At 39.2% G+C, this 20,203-nt stretch overlaps 1 protein-coding gene across 1 annotated transcript in view; it reads left to right on the forward strand.

The window, feature by feature from the left end:
* The first annotated feature begins 2,444 nt into the window (after positions 1-2,444).
* The window catches only part of LOC110956458 (gamma-aminobutyric acid type A receptor subunit gamma3), a 68,275-nt gene continuing 50,516 nt past the window's right edge, over positions 2,445-20,203 (forward strand). Inside the window, exons 1-2 of the mRNA XM_022201954.2 lie at positions 2,445-2,901; positions 3,149-3,294. Of these exons, the coding sequence (XP_022057646.1) occupies positions 2,849-2,901; positions 3,149-3,294 (199 nt within the window). The 5' untranslated portion in view covers positions 2,445-2,848. The remainder of the gene's footprint in view (positions 2,902-3,148; positions 3,295-20,203) is intronic.

Here is a 20,203-nt window from a genome sequence, read left to right on the forward strand (position 1 = left end):
GTATATGTCAATGTGCATGCTGTAGTTCATAAATGACCCTTTGAAAGGTCAGTGAAATTAGCTGCAACTTTCTATAAACTTTATAATGAGAATGATCCATGTTCCATTCATGTTTGTATAGTCAGCACAGATAGTGGTGGATTTCTCTTTTCAGCCACCAGAGGAGGACAGCAGTCAGCTACAACAGCAGCACTGCAGAAGCTCCATGTCAAAGCACCACACTGTCTGTTAAACCACATATCCAACAGAATGTAGCGGCCATCAGAGTCCCATGAGGCTGCTGTGGCTGAGCCTCGTCCTCCAGAAGGACAGGAAACTGTTTGTGCTGCTGCAGATACACAGCTGCTGCCATGAAAACTGAATGAATCGAGATTTGTGAAGCACAGTGGCAAGGAGGTGACAGTTGTCGCCCTTTGTGTTACTCATGCAGAAGTGCTTCAGTGCTGCTCAGCCAGATTAATCTGAAATCAAAGCTGCAGAGGGACCAAGGTTAGCCACATTATTCTCTGGAGAAAACTTCAGACATTCACAGTACATCCTCTAATTCAAGCAGCTGAAAGGAACCACATAACAATCCTTTGTGCTAATTCTTGCCATCGTCCCTATCCTTGTTGGTAGTTTTTATTTAAAGGGGCGCTCCATCAAGTTCAGTCTACTTGGGTTGAGGTGCACTTCTGAGCCCATTAAAACAGTTGTATTTGGTTTTCTAATGAAACAATATTAAAGTTATCATCACTAATTCACATACACATGGTTTAGTAGCGACCTCCTCCACCTTCTACAACATTCAGTAGGCCATTATCATCCATTCTGATAGCCAATAAACAGAAAGTAACCACAAAAACATCAGCAACCTCTAGTGGTCGTGTGAATATTTGCATGTAAATTCTAAACCCAAAACATGATTCTTCTTTAAACCCAGCCAACTTGTTTCAGTGCCTAAATTTAACCAACTCCAACTGAAAAATGCACGTAAACAGAGTGAATAACAGCAAGTAGAAGCCACCACAAGACTTAAATTTTAAAAAAGAAACTTTAAATACGATCCACAACAGGAATAAAATTCAAAGCCCCTGTGAGTCTGGTGACGAATGCCTTCAAAGGCAGACTTTTGTTTCTCTTTCTAAGTGCATAATTGCGGCTCCATCGTCATTAAACGAGGTGATAACAGCCTACTGAGCCTGCTAGAAGGTAGAGGAGGAACATATGTAAGGGAAGGATCCGAGATAATGAGGGACATTTAATGGCCTAAAAACATCCAAAACGCTGCTGATGTCATTTGGGTGATCTGGACAGAGACAGTAAGCCTGGGTGTGCTGCAAACTGGAGATGTAGGGTTGGAAAGAAGTGGACGTGAGAAGATACTTCTAAAAGATCTCAGCCTTACCAGAAACCATCAAAGAAGAATGGTTGTTTTCGCATTATTTTTCCCCACTGTCCCTTTGCAGAGGAAAGTCACATCTGGAGCCTCCAGATTCTCTTAAACAGGTGGAACTCTACCTCAATATTGGAGTCACATGCTTTGATTCTGGGTAAGGACAAGAACTTTTTGAAGTACCCTCATATAAAAGGCAAGGATGGTGTAAAAACATGTTAGGTTGAATTGTGGGAAATGTAGGATGAAATCTTTTTTAAGCTCAACCAACACTAGAGATTAAAAACGAGGATGTCTGAGCCTCTACTGCTTTGTTTTTTTTTGGCTACAGTCAGTGGAGTACCCTCTTAAATAAATCACATCATCACAGAATGAAGACAATAAAACGCAACATGACAAGGGCCCTCAATTACAATTACAAACACGGCCACAAAGGCGGCTTCATTCTGAATGAGGCTGCATGTCAATTAACAGCATTTGGTAGCTTTAAAGGGGCTCTGGCAGCACTTTGATATACGAGCTTTCAAATGAATATGTGGCGACTAACAAGAGCAGCAAAGAGGCTGTGCTCAAACTGCAGGTGCATCACACAAAAAAAGACAAAAAAGAGTTGCAACAATCAGTCAAAGGAAATATTAATTATTGATAACTATTTAGGTAATCAATCATTAATAACATTTTTATAATAAAAATCTCAAATATTCCTGAGTTCCTGTTCAGTATTTGTAAGGATTTTCTAGAATAAAGTGAGCATAAATTCAGCATACTGTACTGCATATTTAGAAATGTTTGGCAGCAAAACAAGCATTTTTCCCTCACAGTTTTATAGCATTTAATATGAATTAATTAATCACGAATAATTGATTTTAAACTGATAACTGCCCTTATAGGAAGCATATTTTTCATATATTTGCAACTGACTTGTAAATAATGTATGTATCATTTTTTTTCCGGAGTGTTCTAGATGTTTTTTTTTCCGTTTGGATTACAGGTAACAGGTGTCTTTATTTGGCACATTCCGCATATAATTGAGAGAGAGAGGGGGAAAAAAACAAGGCTCGACAAAAAGTATTTTTATTCAGGTGTATCAGCTCTTATGAGACCTGCAAGTGTTCCTTAAGAAAGTGGAGTGACGCAGACTTCGCCACGGAGGAGTTTCTGATGAATAAGGAGGCTTTCAGAGGAGGCTCTCTCAGTGCGCGCACCTGCGTAAAACACCGGCACCGTCCGAAACCGAGGAACCGCAAAGCTTTTACAGGAAGGCGACCAGCGGCTCAATGGTCTGAAATGAACCGGATCTATATGAAAAGCTGAGATTTTTTTTTTAAATCTTTTAAACAATGAGCTACAATTCTGTTGGATTACAAACTATGAAGCTCCACTCCGCCGCTTTCTCCTCTGAGCAGCTGTGACCGTCCAGACGCAGATACGCACCGACCTCTCTCAGCTCTACTTGTCCTCCTGCGAGAAACGATGACATCCAAATTACTGGCTTATGTCTTACTTCTGTCGCTCCTTCACACCTGGTGAGTGGCGCATTAAAGTTTAAACCTTCATAAAGATTTAATAAAATGCTAGATGCGTTTTGGCGACACTTGAAATGCGCACTAATGTTTTTTCCCTGTAGAAAACTTTATGCACGAAGTTTCTGCGACTTTCCCACACTACCATGGTGTTTTACATACATGCAAACTGTGTGCACAGCAGCCTTGTCTTAAGCCAGTCAGTGCCTCTGCTGTTTCCAATCACCTTCTTTCATTTTCACCTTTGCAGCTCTCTAACAATCGAGTACGAAGAGGACTACGAGGACGTCACTGTGAACCAGATGCTGGCTCCTAAATCCCAGCAAACCGACGCCACGGAAATACTCAATAATTTACTGAAAGAATATGATAAGAATCTGCGGCCGGACATCGGAGGTGAGGGTCACTGCTGCACAGTTTTTCACCAAACTAGTCGCAGACTGTAAATCTAAATCAAGTATCTCATTATCCTAATGAACCACCACAACTAATCATTTTCACTGTGGAATCTGCACATTGTGTTGGTTTTATAATCTGATAAATGTGCAGACAAGTGAAGTCTTTCAATCTTTCAGTTGAAGCAGCAGTAATAGATAATAATCAAATGGGTCACACTGGCCGAAAAAACTGATTCTAAAATGCAATGTCAGACACAACCTGCCTAATAATGCACTCAGAGAGTTCATTCAAGTCCTCATAAAGCACAGAGATGTTTTAATAATCAAAGGAAAAGAGACATCCCCAAAGAAATGCATTCAGAAATACAACCGATTAAGTTGAGGTTTTAAAAAAGAAAGAAAATAAAATTAGACACAGAGAATGAAAGTGTAACACAGATGGATAAGCATATAATTTGACCAGTAACACAGTTGTAGTCCCAGAATAAATGATGAGTTGCTTCAACTGCAAAAAAAAAAAAGAAAGAAAGAAAAATGAGAGATAAGAGAGCTGCAAAGACACTAACAGTAGAGTTTTTAGTTGAAAGTGGAGGCAATTTTTGAGAAGAATAGCAGGGTGGTTCCATCTGTGTGCAGCATATGAGGAAACAGTGCAGTAAAGCTAATGGCAGAAGAAAGCAACAAAATAAAGAGAACGTTTGAGACTTTTCTTTAAACCTACAGAAGGATCCAAAAGTAGCACAGCACCAATGAGCACAAAAAACAATTTAATCTCAAATGTTTCATTACAAACCTTAAAAATTTGAAAAATGCCTCAAAGTCAGTCTGCATTGTTTGCATGTCAAGTTTCATTGCACACCATGTAGTTGTGATTAAAGACCCTTTCCCCCGACCGTAACCTTAAACTTAACCCGCCTTGTTTCTTTAATGCTGCAAATGACACACAAAAAGCTTGAAATGCATAAATGTGACACAGGAAATAAAGTGGGGTGCTATTAATATGCATGTACATGATAGGGTAACACTTGAGTTGTATGAGCCTCACCATGTTGTTCGAACAAATCTTGAAATGTTGCAAAAATTTTACAAAGAAAATGAGGCATGTTTCCATTAAGTGCTGTGGAGCGAAAAACCTGGGCTGCATAGTGTCATCAGAAGGAGGCAGTGTAGACTACGTTATGCATGGCCGTAATAAAGAGAGTCGAAGAAGAACAAAAGACTTTGTAAACTAAAGATCATTTGCGAATCATTTAGAAACCTTGTAGAGGAAAAAAAATATATCATTGGCCTTGGACGAGACAAAAATGCAGAGAAGCATTCAGGAATCGTTTATAATCAGGCAAGTTGTTATGATTCTTTCATGTCAGCTGGTACTGAACATGTTTCATGCGGTCTGATGACAAAGACGATTAAAGAAGCAGCTCATGTTAGTTAAATGCTTGCTGTGTCAGACTTATTCAGAGTGTGTCCATCTCCTGGGAGGTGCAGCTCACTTTCGAAAGTCAGAAAACACGTAGGCGTAAAAACTGTTTTTCCATTAACTTTTTCTAATGTGATACTTAAAAATGTGCATAAAAATATGGCTAACGTTCCAAAGAGCTTCTTGTCTTTTGAGGAATGTTTAGTATTGTCAGTCTTCAAGTAGACCATACATGTCTGGTGGGGTTAAGGTCAGAGGGCTGTACTACGAAGTGAGATAAGTGTGTTGAGCCTAAAGTCAGTTTTCAGCATCATGAAGGCGGCTCTCTTTTTACCTGACTAGGTCTCCATGGTAACTGGGGAGCTAACCTGGTCCAGAGTTTCAGATTTAAGTTGGTTGGAAGAAGCATCTCCCTTTAACCAAACTGTTCCCTGATGTCTATTTATGAATGATCCTGATTCTCAGCTCAGGGAATATGTTGTATCTGCAAACATGTTGAGCTGTACGTTACTAAAACCACTGAGTGAAGCCGTTTAGTTACAGTATTTCACACTGTATGCATCACGTTGTCATGGGAACCCAACATGTATTTTGTTGGTGATGCAGAAATCACATTAATATGTTTTTATGTCGTCCTGATTTGCTGTCAAGTCCGTTTACACTGTTGGTTCTACAGCTGATAGAACACAGAATAGAACATTGATTAGTTTATTAGTACAGAGAGTTCTTGGTTTACGACGTTCTCGACCTACGATGTTTAGTCATTATATCAGAACTGGTTACATGGAACTAGTTGACAAGTGGAGTGGATGAATACGTCATCACACAACACTATAAGACGACTTATAAGACACCTGGGTGTAAGCCACCTTGGATTGTGCTACATTTGAAAACTTTTTGCCCTTCATTATGGCTCCCAAGCGTAAGTCAGACTCTTCTGATGGCAATGCTTCGAAGAAAATGGAAGTGAAGTCAGATATATTAAAAAAAAACAAAAGTCGTCTCAGAAGAGGACGAAACACCGTCGAACATCGGTCGAGTTGCAAAAATGGTGCAACATAATGTAGTGATGCTCTGTGATGAATGAGTGAGACTTCATCTCATTCTCTGGTCATTTATTGAACCTTCACACAGACTACCGTGGCCTGTAGCCAACGCAAAAATAACTACAAAAAATCTATAACTTAGCTCCAGCATTAGCAGACGTTCCCACCTCTCTCTCACTCGACACACACACTACTGCTGACTCTGAGCCAATCAGAGGTGAGCTAACTAAACATGGCACGTTCACTGACATTAGGTCAATCTCGAACCAAACAAACACTGAAAGCTCAACATCGACAGCAATATCGGTCCATTACAATATTCTGTTATCTTCTTGTAAAGCAGAAGAGAAGCAGCTGCGTTAATCAACAAAATAAATACATGACGCACGTCTAACAGTTTTCTACCAGCATTCCTGTCTTGCACCATTTGCAGTAGCAGTGCTTTTTACTGTCATACATTTTTATATTCCTCTTTGTTCTTCTTTAAAACAACTTGTTGAGTGAAGCAGCTGCACATGATCGGTTGATTTTGTGCAGAAGAAGAGATACATGACACGTTAAACGCCTCTTTCATGGGAACGTGCTCAGAGTTTGGAGCAGAAAGTCTGATTTAACAAAGCAAATTGATAATCACCTTTGTGATAACCGTTAACTCTGGCTGGAGCTTTACTTTTTGTTGAGTCGACTCACACAAAGAAAGCCTAGATATGTCAAACTTGCTTCGTAGTTGAGCCCTTGGGTGCTTTTGGAAAGTCCATGACACTCGGCTCTTCTCGATCATTTTTGGTTTTTGAGTTCTAAGCTTTGAGTTGTCTTTAGGCTCATTATTCTGCTGCAGTATGAATCCTTCTTCACAAAGATGCAAACCAGAGGGTGGCTCATGTCTCTGAAGAGCTGCTTCTCCTTGGTCACGGTGGAGTCGATTCTCTGCAGGTGTCCAACTTCACAGTAGCAAACTTCACCATACTTTAATATTCCCGACAGCATGTTTCACTGTGGGTTTTGATTCACTAGGATGTCATTTTCTGTCCAATTGTTCTCCTTCCATACACATTTCTGTTTCTACCACTAATCTCTAACGAGGATTCATCAGTAAACACCACGTTTTTTCCATCATCCACAATAAAATGCTTTTCTTTCTTAGCCCAACTCAAGCATTTGTCTCTTTGTTCCCCTGCTGAGAAATGGTTCGGAGACTCTCCTCATCCTTTGAGAAACTTCTAGACAGCTTTCTTTTGACAGAACTTTTGCTGATTAGAGTCTTGTGCTTTTTATTCATCAAATCTTGTATCTGAAATGAGGTTGCTTTTTGTCTCTCACTGAACTAACAAATGAGTTCCAACTGTGCATTCAGCCTGTTGAAGTAGCTCTGCTTGTTTTTTTAATGTAATATTTCCAACTTCTCTCAACTTTCTTTTTGCCACTCTTGGCTGGATTATTAATGGGGACTTTTTTGAGCTGTGCCATCGCTGGACGTGATGGTTGGAAGACTTCTGCTATGTTTTTTTTCATTATCTTGCAACCATTTTTATTCAGTGGTGCTCCTGTTGCATGGCGACCAGAACAACCACAATGGGCATCCATGTATAAATCAGAGGACATGCAGAGGAAGAAAAAAAGAATCCCGACACTGATGGATAAGAGCAGATATAAGATACATCTTCTGTCATCACCACTGATAGTGTGTGATTGTTGTACATTAAGATGGACCAGCCAGTGGTCCCAGTGAGGAAATGAGTGGACTTTAGTAAGAGTAGCGTTATGTGTCTCACAGAGACATATCTACAGGAGCCATATCCATGGCCGGCTTTCAGACAGTTTGGGCAAAAAGGAATGAGTCTAAGAGTGGCGGTGAAAGAGATGGTGGGCTTTTATTAACAACAAAGGGTGCCATGAAGGAGCGTTTTATCACACTACACAACCAGGGAGCTTTCACATGCCATCTTGTTGTTGTACATCTGCTAACCTGGCCACTATAGCGTTCACTTTGTAACTGTGAGACTCAAACTCTATATCTCAGTGCTTTCATGTGTTCCTTAGTAACAAAGTAACCTTTGTATTCTTGTAAACTGAACAACTGCCAAACATTTGTGCAGCTGTTTACAATGCAATTAATTCATTCTGATTGATGGTGATTTTACTGTAGGTCTCCCATTTGACGAAGAGAAAGACCATTTTTACTCAGAATAACAGTGTGAGACTTTTATTGAGTTCAGATGTCATGTCTTCCAACTTATTGAGCAATGTTCTGCTGGAAACATGAAGGACATACATACATACATACATACATATATATATATATATATATATATATACATATATCAGGTGAACAATGGCTTAAGGTTGATTTAGAAAAACAAACCTCTGATGAGTAAATCAAATTCAGCTGAGCATCATCTAAATGCTGTTTCAAGGAAAGCTAATACAATTAATAATAGTGCAGAATCTGAACTTCTTGTGTCTTTAAATCCTCAAACTGAAAGAATTTTTGGTGTGCTCTAAGACTTTTGGACTCCACAGCATAAACACACACTATTGTAAAACTAAGACCACTATGTAATCTACCAACCAATAAGTAGGGTTATTAAAAGTACGTCCATCTTCAGTGTTTCAAGTGGGCTAATATTACTGCAAGACTTTATTGAGGTATTTCTCAACTTCTGAGCCAAGTAACAAGTTATGTAGTTACAGGGATATTAGGTAGCTAATTAAGGGGGCTAATCAATCGATGATCGATATGGAATCAGAGTGTAAATGCTACGTTTATAAAGGAAATCAAAGAAATCTGCTTTTTTTAACCTGAAAAAATAAAGTGCAAACAAGAATTTTCTGTGTAAAATTGTTGTGGGGAAGTGTATAGCAATTTAGGCATATGAATTTGAAGGCAGGGTCTGCAGTTCTAATCCAGTCTAGTTTTTGTTAGTTTCAGTTAATAGCTCCTCCTGGTGTGCCAGCTGTCTGTTCTGTCATCTGACCCTTTGAATGGCTGTCATCATCGCTCATCATTCCTGTACACATGGAGGAGTAGGAACCTCCTCTATAGACTCAGTGAGCTGCTTTCACTATATAGAATTATTTAATGATGGTGGAGCTGTAATTTTGCACTAACAGGGCTATTATTATAGTAGCACTTTTTGATGTAAGCCTCATTTTCACTGACTGGTTTTCACTATATGTTCAAAAGCGTTTTCTGTTTCTGTCTGCGTCTGGTTAAATTTGGCAACTGGTTAACCTAACTACTAGTGGGGTTTAGGAAAAGATTATGATTTGGATTAAAATACAGTCTCTTGCTGTGCTTGCTATATGATAGAAAGCTTCATTGGTGTTTTCAGGGTGACAACTTTACCAGAGATTTTTACATTACTTAATACTTCTTCAGATGACTTCAAGAGGTCGCCTACGTTACACACCAGTCAAATTCCATGTGTGTGTCCACATACTTGGCCATTAAACCTGATTCAGTTTCTGATTCTAACATCATCGGGGCTATTTTCTGCTTTTTCAGTAATCAGAGTAAATGATAACAGTCTACAGAGCTACTAGAAAGTGCAAGTCCCTACTGGTCAATGTGTAATATGATGGCATCTGAATCAGGTATGCCTGTTCTGTGTGGGCTGAAAAAGGAAGAGAAGGGCAGATGTGGGGGAAATGGGGCAGTGGTAGTATGAGGAATGGCAAACCTCATATGCTCACTATGTAAAAATGCTAATAAGCTAAATATCAGTTGAATTACAGATTCCAGCTTAAGCAGGCAGACACTGTACAATATTTTTTGGGTTTTAAGGTTGTCATTGGTTGTTTTTTGTGTAAGTGAAGTATAAAATCATCACATTTTTGAATGGAGTGTCTCTTACTTGTGGACCTACAATAACAAAGGGTCAAGATGTAGCTGATTAGCATGTCCTCATGAATATAAATTACATTTGAAGGTTGAAACTTTAAGAGGAGGACAGAGACATGAGGAGTTGTGTAACTCACTGACTTGTTCGCTCATGTACACACTGAATGTGTTGTCTGTCTGTTCTGATGACCCCAAATTCTCAATCAGTTCCTCCACGGACGCTGTGCTTCTGTTACGCTGTTTCAGGGTTTGGAAACTGGCCTCTGGTGGCACGATGCTGCCACATGGTGATGTAGTTACAACTGATGCATAACAAAGAAATGCTTCTGTGAGTTGCTGCTTGTGAGATTTTAGTTTTAAGACAAATGCAGCTTTTATCTGAGTAAAACCATGAACTGGTTGCAGACCTCTGCTACCACAACTTAGAGTAGAGCTGGAGATCAGTTTTGATCCGTCTGAGAAACTCAAGTGTAACAGAACGTGAATCAGCAGGAGGCACCCAGCTGACGCTCAGGATGTCAACAGCTTGTCGTGTTTCATAAAGCAAACATTGGTATTTTTTGCACCATGTACAGCATTCTCTGCTTTTTGCACCGCATCATGCAAGTATCATTTGCACTATTGTATTTATATATTCCCTTCTAGCTGTAAATTTCTGTATATATTGAGTTATGTTTAATTTTATTACTACTATTTTTTTCCTCCCCGTTCCTCTTTCTATAATTTCTTTGTTGTTTAATATTCTGTTCCATATTCCTAGCGTGACACCAACAGCTGAAACCAAATTCCTTGTATGTTGTATACGTATTTGACCATTAAAGCTGATTCTGCCTCTGACATGGCTGTTACCTCAGGTTAAACGTGTGGTCACGACTTATTTATCACTGATGGAGCTTCTTTGTATTTGTAGTCATGACTTTCATTAGATCTGGCTAACAAACAGCTCTCTGACTGGTGCTGGTGCATTTGTTTTTAAGGGGTCAGATTGTAATCTAAAGCTGCTGTAGTTAATATTTACATATTAACAATGGATGAAATTACTATGTGTAGTCTGAAATGTGTTCATTTTAGTGTTGAACCAGGGATTTTTACCACTGGACTATTCCATCTCCTGTAGTTTAATGCACAGATCCAGACTAACTTTTTCACTGGTAGCACTGGTGTGACCAACCTTATCAGCTGGCTGCACCTTCGTACCTGCACCAGGGCAGTGTGGTATTGACCAATAGCATGCTAATAAATAGTGATCTTTGCATAGCCTGGTTTTACATTGATGTAAAGATTGGTAGTGATGTCAGACTTGATATTTAGGAAGTATTTTAAATAGACAGTATATTCATTTTGGCGCCAGTCTTTTCCTAGAGGTTGTTTGAGATCAGTCCTCTAAACTGGGCACAGGCCAAACATTTGCTTATTGACAGACACTACAATTTACCGTTGTTACCTAAATGCCTCTCATGTATGCTTGGTGAGATAGATACTGCTTGATGGCTGCAGTTTACTCAGACAGGTATGTGACCAAGAAGTACTTTGAAAAGAGTGAAATAAGGCATTGAAAGGAAGTGATTTTATTCACATGGACTGTGTTTTATGGGTGGAGTTTTCTATGAGCGGAAGCCAAAATCATGATTGCGATTACTTTTCATTAATTTTTACAGCCCCTTTGCTGTGTTCGCCATTGTGATTGAACATGGTACTTTTTTTTCCTTCACTGGATCAGTCGGTATCTCCCTGCCTGACTGCCAGCAACACTCGTTATCAGACGATGGATCTGAGTATGACCTGTCCCTCTTCACCAGCCTCCTCCTCTCTTTTCTTAGTTTGTTTTTTCACATAGTCAGCTACAGAGTGCTTCATCATTGGAACGTGCAACGACAAAATAGTTTGTTTCAAGTGTCAGGTAGGGAGAGACTGACAGTGCCAATGATGAAGAAAAAGCACAATTTCCACATCTATGACTAATGCAGCTGCTACCTGCATCGGTTAGAGGGACACCCAACTCAGCCTAGTGATCATCGTGTACTTACTTTAACTCGCACGCTCTCAAAAAATAGTTGCATTTCGGTTGCAGTCTGCAGCCCTGTCTGATGGATTGCTTTAGTTTTTTTGCCTTTAGATTGCTCTCATTGTCCCTGTCTTCAGTCTATATGCTAGGCTAAGCTAACCAGCTGCTGCTACCACCTTCATACTTTGTGTACAGACATTACAGTGGAGTTCAACTTCTCATTTAACTCTTGGCTGAAGAAAAGTTGACATTTACTTTTAGCGGTGTGCACTAAATCACCAAACAAGTGATGTGCAATGACATTGTTCAATACTGCGATGATGATATGACTTGTGAGGAATAAAAAAATACTTAAGTGTAATAGCTGTATAGTTCCTCTTACTTTCTGCCTTAATAGGTAAATGGCAAACATAGACTCCAAAAAATGAAAACCGTATCTCTATTAATTTGAAATAAATTATTTTAACCATGTTTTTAACAAACTACAGGTGAATATCTAGCCAGTTAACCAGAACATCCATTAAAATAACACATTTTAACAATGAGAAATTAAAGGTTTTTCTTTTTCTTTTCATTCTGAAGTGAACAAAAACATCTTTTTTCCTCACTCTTCTGCCCTTCATCAGTTGTCGTGCTCGGAGTCACCAAGAAACTGACACAAATTAATGTGAGGGTCAAACGTTTGAAAATGTAAACAAAATGATTTTTCTTATTCATCACATTTCAGTTAGTCTTTTGCATCGTACACATTTATATTCAGTGACCTTATCGGTCAGCACTACCACACAAGGACAGTAAATACAGCATGCACGCTGTAAAAGTTTTGAAAAAAAAAACCCTCAAGTTGGCAAGCTGTAACTGTCATGCAAATATCTGTTTGAACTGATCGTCAAAGTCACGCATACAGTGTCAGTAAACAGAGTCGCGTCACTTTGTGCTGTAGGGATTCATAGCGTTCAAGCAAACTTTATCTGTATAACTTGAATTCTGTATACTCCGTCTGTTACCACGGATACCGAGCCACATAAGCGTTGCTATTTTTGCCTGGCAGAGAGGGGACAGTAAAAAGCAAATAGGACTGGTACCCAGGATGCCACAGAGGGACAGGCAGACATGACCTCACACATCGGGCTCTGGAAAACACCTTTTGATGTGGTCTTAAGAGAACTGAACCCACTTTCACATCCCAGCTGCCACTTTCTCAGTGTCACTTTCTCTGTGTGTCACTTTGACTCCAATAAATAAGCCTAACCTCTCACTCGCCTCACTTATCTGCTGTTCTTCATATGTCCAGTCAGCCTGCGACCAATTTCAGGTGCTTTTATCAGCCTCACTCAGCGCTCTAAATCCTCTCCTGTCTCTGTGGCACAAACAAACATAAGTCACTATGATCAGTTATCTGGCACATTGGTGGCCTCAATATGACCACATCAGTAAGATTCATGTTGTAGAAATGTGCTTTTTCTCTTATGGACTTGATTCTTCATTATGCTACTCTATGTGTTTGAGACTGCCCATTAGGTGCTGCACTGACTAATCTGTCCTACAGCACAAAAAGAAATAACAGAGAGTAAAGCCTTTGAAATTTCTCTACAGCTTTGTAATGTCCACAATGCATCTTTGTCAAAACATAACTACATGTAACTGCAATGCAACTGTTAAAAGTCTTACGTCAAGGTCCATTTAGTACATAGGATTATAGAAGATCATCATGAGATTTTAGGTGTTTAAATTTTACTGATATATTAGCATTCTTTAGGTTCATATGGCAAACTGGATAGCAAACAGCAGCTCATTACAGCTGGAGCAGCTACGAAGCAACATTACCATTTATTTCCCCCTTTTTGGTCTCCACCAACAACTTCTGAATAAAATGTCTGGTTAATAGTTTCTCCTCGCTTCTCTATTGTTTGGTGCAGGGAAGGTTTTCAGAACATTTTCACCAAAAACAGCTGCCTGCATCTGCAAAAGTGCCACTATATACAGTAATCAAAACTGTAAACTCAAATCCACAACGGCTTTGCTAAAAGTTGCTACTAAACTTAGTAACAGAGAGTCTTGAGAGATTTGATTAAATATCACGATTTGAAGATTAGATTTGGTTGTTTTTACCAATGGAACTGCACGACACAGTGTTCAAGGGAAGTTAAACGGTTGAAAATCAAATGATTCTCTGTTTGTACAGTTTCTGGAGCTGATAAATGGCAGAATTTTGGCTTGTTAATAAAAATAAAAATAAAGATAACAGGCCTTTCAAACCAGCTGGCAGGTTCTAGGGTTGAGAGGTTGTCAAGAATGGAGTAATTAGCTACAGAGACCAAACCATTTTTGCACCTTTTGAATCAGGGTAGAAACCTCTCAAACTACTAAGAACTACAGCTGTCATACAGGTCAATAAGACAATCTCAAAAGTGCTAGCTGTCAAAGAAGATGAGTCTTAACATTTCAGGAGTCTGAAGATTAAGAAATGTGGGTCTGAAGTATTTGACATTATCTATACAATGGAAAAAGATATCAATGGTGTTCTTAGATTCATGATAGCTTAATACCTGGAAAACTATTATATACGTGTATGATCTAAGTTTCCCGTTCTGAAGAAAAGTGGTAGAATTAGTGTTGATCCTATTTGTGATGCCATGTTTGAAATGTCAGAGATGTGACACTGATCACTGACTAATCATTTTTAGATTGCATAAACTGGAACGTCTCAATTTTGCAGCTGCCTAATGTATTTAAAGTTGCACTCTAATTTTCTTAAATCTCTTGTTCCAGAATGTTCTTCTTTGGCAGAAATAAGTAGGAGTGATGGATGTAGTAATTCAGTCAACAATTCATGGATAGGACAGGACTTTCACATATTAAGGATGATGTGTGTGCGACGCTGTTCAGCTGTCATCCACTGGATGCAGCAACTACGTGTCTGAATAATAAACACAGTGACCTTTTCACTGAGCTACTTTAGGGACCCAACGAACAGATCCTCCTTTTCTGGTCTTTTTCTTGGCTTTTCCTCGTCCGCCTACACACAATGTCATTTTCACGGGAAATTATCATTCTGTAGTGTATCACAGATCTGTATTCCTCCCTGGCCGCTCAGCCAAAGCGGACTAAATTAACTTGTATGGACAATTTCAAAGAAGCTATGATAAATAGGATGTGGGCAATTAGCATTTCTCTTTTTTAATTCCCCTGACCACAGACCACAGATAAGTAAATTAGAAAGCCATTTGTTGTGATGCGGGTCCTTTGATGGCAGATGGCGCGTTAAAGTCAATTGACCTTGTCTTCTTGGCATTAGTGAATGTGACTTTTTCAACCCACGGTTAAAACAACACGGGGCATTTCTACTACATGACTCGAATGTAAAGCAGTAGTTGTGCAGGTGATGTTTGGAGATAGTCCACACTAAACTTTAAAGTCTAAATTGTGTCTTAGTTTTCTTATGTTTTTGCCTAGCCGTGGGCTGTTTATTGTTTAAGGCTTCAAAAGAGGACTATCAGTCAACTAAACTTACAGCAACTTCTTTATTAATCTAGTGTTGTACCTAAAAGCTTGACTATGTATGTTTCTCAATGTATGGCAAAAAGCTAACAACCTGCATTTTGTGCTACAGAATGGTCTGGTTATGCGAATTAAGAATTAACTGACTCCCAGCTGATGGTTTGTTTATAGTTTAAAGCTTACGGCCATTTATAAAGATCTTCACATCGCATTTCATCAAAATACTAACAATAGATTTAATTATTTGAGTCTGTGACAGATTATTATACGTTTCCACATAATAACAGATTTCTCTCATACTTGCAACAATAAACAGCAAAACAAAAGTGACAAATACTTTAGGGTGAAAGTGCAACGCCTTGGTGTGACTCAGCCGTACTGCAGTTATTTTCCCACATGAACATTAAAGGGTCCTCCTTAAACTAGCCGTGGTGTCTGCTTACTGGGTGACAGATGAACGGCCGGGGTACAGCTAGCCTGAGGGGGGTGATCTGTTCTGCTTTCTGAATATTTCAGAGCCGTTGGCATTTAATCTAGTAATGAGCCTGGAAAGCGAGAGGAGAAGTCAAAGTCTTTATGCCATCAGTCATCATGCTGCGGCTCAGAGTATGCCGACGCCAAACAAGAATAGGCTGCGGCTCTCCCATATGCAGTTATGTCATCGGGAGTTCCTGCAAGCTCATGTGATTAATGAGGAGACACGTGAAACAGTGGTGATACAAGCCGTGAGGCAGGATGAGAAGCAAGCAAACAATACTAAAACTTTTAAAGGTTTGAGTAGCTAATGGAGACAAAGCAGCATTTTATTATCTTAACTCTTACTATGGAAGCCTTTACTGCGAGAAAAATCCAACAAATAGAAAAAAGGCAGTAATGAATGGTTATTTACACTGTCGATCAATCTGTTGATTGTTTTCTTAATAAATCAGTTTGTTGTTTGTTCTGTAAAATGCCAGAAAAAGGTGAAAAATGCCAGTCAGGGTTTCCCAAAGGCCAAGATGACATCCTTAAATGTCTTTTGTTGTCCACACCCCAAAGATATTCTGTTTACTGTCCTAAAAAGGATAAAATATGAAATTTTAAGAAGCTGGAATCATAGGAATTAAATTTCCTCCTTTATTTATTTTACAAAAATATTGCTGAAATAATCGATGAACAAAATAATCGCAGGATAATTTAGGAATCTAAGTGTAATTGACTAATTGTTGCAGTTCTAATATAAAATTGATAAAAATACATGTAAAGTATGAAAAATTAGGCTGAAGATTATATGTTACAATTATGAGTCAAGTTAGCAAGCTATGAGTTTGTGTGAGTTTGTAAAAATGGACTTTACTACTTTCATAACTATTTCATAACTGTTTAATCTCACTCTACATAACACAGTAATGGTGAGAACTCTGGGAACCATGGTGCAAATTATAATAGCACAAAACAAAGAAAATAGAAGAAAAATCGGCCACAAGGATATTGGAAGTATGGAACAAACTGATGGCAGTGTTAACGTGGAGTCCAGTAGTCTCTGTGACAATATATGAGTTAAAGCCTTTTCTGTGATAACTTGTCAAGGAAGAGGCACACTATGCTTTACTGCAGAAACTTGGGTATCATGAGCTGCCGCTTACATTTACAGATATGGACTATTTAAATCAGCACCACTAAGCTCTGTATGATGACTGGAAAGCCTGGTCTGAAAGTCACCCCAAGCAAAAAATAATATTTTGGATGTCTTTATCAGCCTTACCATATAAGAATGTTGTTTTTGGTTTTCACCATAATCTTTCTAGAGTTATTCATTTATTCCAAATGGCTTAATTAAAGCCATCTGGCAAACATGACTGTATTTTCTCATATCGTAGAAAAACAAAACATCATCATTCAACCATAATATTTAGCAGACTTTCACTGATACTCTGTTGTCACAGTGATTTTGTGGAAAGTTTTAGCCCAGGTTGCAAATTGGTTGCAATAAAAGAGAACAATTTCTTGCATAACACATTATCAGTTGTGTTTTCATTCACAACAATATATGTATTACTATTTAATCAGAAATGTGGAACCACAATTCCAAATTATACCTACAAAACAAATAACACTTTTTTTGGATCAGCAGTGCTAGTAAGATCTTCTGAGTTTGACTTAATTACAACAATAACAAAGGTTCAAACCGTTAATGTCTATGGCCTCCACTTGCTTGCAAGATGGCTGCCAATCTAAGATGCATACTTTCCACTAATGTGTGTCACACTGCATTGGGGAGATTGGCCCATTCCTCCTGTAAATACTGGCCAAGTTCATTAAGATTAGAAGGCTGTGGGTTTCCAGCAGCAACTGCATGCCCAAGAGCATCTCACAGCTGCTCGATGTGATTGGTGTCAGACAAGGACACCGGTTGGTGCAAAACACCAATTCCCTCCTAGTCAATAAAATCCTGTTTGTGCTCTGTGCGCTGAGGCCCATGGCAACAGGTGATGTCTCAGTGCATCACGATATACAACTCCAGTGGCATTAGATCCAAAGATCAGCACATCTGATTTGTCATTGGAGTGAAAGCCCTGTACATTTGCAGAACCGCCTCCAATGGTGAGTAAGATGCTCTGACACGGCCATCAGTTCCGTACAGCAGAAAACGGGACTCATCTGCAAACAGGATGTGTTGCCGGTGATCTACAATAAGAGCTTAGTGCTGCTTGGACCACTGAAGGAGCTCCCACTTGTGTCTAGCTGTCAAATATAGCTTCCTGATTGGCCCTCTGGCATTCAGACCTCTCTCAACCCATCTCCTGTTGTTGGTGTTGGATATTTGCATCCTGTTGCCATTCTTGCCTCAGAGAGGCAGCAGCCCATTTGTATACCTCTAGTGCCCCATAACCATTCAACTGGAAACAAAAAACACCTATGATAAGCTTTATTTATACCTCAGATAATTACTCAATAATCTTATACTGCAGACTTCTGTGTGACACTCACAAAATGGCACTTTACAACAAATCTCTTATGTTTACAAGCTGTAACCAACATTTTGTCCAACAGTGTATATTTCACATAAATGTGCAATGACTAGACATCCACTAGTGAATCAGAGAAAACCATAACTAAAAATGACATGAAGAAATCTAGGTATTGTTACATTCTGTGACAGAACGTTTATTTTGCAATGCCGTTTGTTGATTTATATTTAAACCTATAGAGAATGTACGTACCGGTAATCTTTACGTAATATGGTGACATTGATTCAACCTGTTTGTTATTCAAAGAGCAAAGTTAATCCTCTTTATTCCAGCACTGGCCAGCCATCACTAATGTGCAGTGTAGGCAACACCCACTCGCTGCCCTGTACCTTTTTGTGATTGGTGATGAAGAATTACTGAAAATCAAAGATGGATTATCTTCTTTACTGAGGAGCCATTCAGGAGACGATGTGGTGGGAAGAGCCAGATTCTCTCACAATAACATGAAGGGCTGCAGAGGGCAGACGAATTGATCAGTTTGACTCTTCACATCAGTGGAAGTTTCACCAGCTCATTAAATATTTCAGTCCTTTGTAAACTGGGGAAAGTTACCCTTGGTGAGGGCACAGATAATGAAGCTGCATCTGCAATGATATGTTGTCAGTTGTTAGATTGGTCACACAGACAAAAGCAAGAGGAGATAAAGAAAAGAAGTGGCAAATAACACTGACTCAAATTCCACTGCATGTCAGCACAAATGTTGAGTACTTTCATTGCATCTTTTCATGCTTTCTTGTTCAAACTCAGTCTCTAGAATACGGATGACAGGACAACATGGCCTGACAAGGACATTTCTAATGTTATTAAACCACAAAAATGCAAATATCCATCTGCGGTCACCTGATCTTGTTTGCCATAAATATCAGCACCAGTGTGCCAGACATAGAGACAAGGCTGCAGTTTGTCTTCGCCAGCAGTTAATGTATACCCATTCATTAGACAGGGTCAGGCTCCAGCGCGAACCTGGAGAGAATTAGCTAATGTCTCTGTGGACCTGTTCGTCATCCTCTGCCCACCTTAATGACAAATAAATCTCACCAGAGGTTACGGCTTCCCTCTGCCTCTCACCAGATGATTTTATAAATGTATCCGAGAGCTCCTTCCCCATTGTGGAGCAGATTATATCCTCCCCAGGGACAGTTCAGGCTCTGGTATTCCCGTGTTGCTATTTAAGCTGCCATCATCAGACTTTTATTGTACTGGTATTTGAGAAGATAGCCCCCTAACCAGTGCAGTATATCTAGTATGACCATTCAGAATGTTTCACCGATGGCTGCACAGATAAATAACCCCCACACAACCGCTAATTCATTTCTAGTTCATGTTATCTATTTCCCTAAAGTTAATGAGCTGCTTCCATTTACTGAATGACTGGTCACAGCCTAACTGCTGCTAAGTGGCATTGTAGGCAGGTGCAGAATTATAGCCTGCAACACAATTAGCACTGTATAATGAAGAAATAATGTAATGCAGCTTCATTACCAAAGGTGTAAATCTTCAAAGAGACATAATTAACAACTGTAATACCTATTGTTGTTAGTCTTTTTACAGCCCACACCTTTGGCTGTGCATTTGTTGTAGCGCAGCATAATCAGAACTTCCAATTCTAGCATGACTTACAGCATTTACAGTGACTGGTGGCATGAATTTCACTGTCATTTTCAAAAAAATATTTCCCATTCAGACAGAAACAGCCAAAGTTTTGACTTTCTATCTCTGGTTCTTGGTAGCGCAATCACATCCAGATTTTATCAGCTCTCACTAAGACCTCCATAAGACAGTTAATTAGCCATTTCTGGGCAACTCGTGTATGAAATGTGGCCTTTAAACATGCACTTATGGTAACTAGGGATGCAAATTTCAACAATTTCCTTCACCGATAGTCGCTCACTGAAATATAGCAGACGTTTTTACATTGGCTAGCTTTTTTATGAACCACTGATACTGGCATTTGCCATAAAATCAGTGAACAACATGTATTTTAAAAAAAAAACATCAGTGTTTCCTGAAGCATAGAGATGACCTCCTCAATTGTCTTGTTTTGTGCACAAATCAAAAGTATTTAGTTTACTGATATAGAGAG

This window comes from Acanthochromis polyacanthus, chromosome 4 (assembly GCF_021347895.1).
Source record: "Acanthochromis polyacanthus isolate Apoly-LR-REF ecotype Palm Island chromosome 4, KAUST_Apoly_ChrSc, whole genome shotgun sequence".
Taxonomy (NCBI): Eukaryota; Metazoa; Chordata; class Actinopteri; family Pomacentridae; genus Acanthochromis; species Acanthochromis polyacanthus.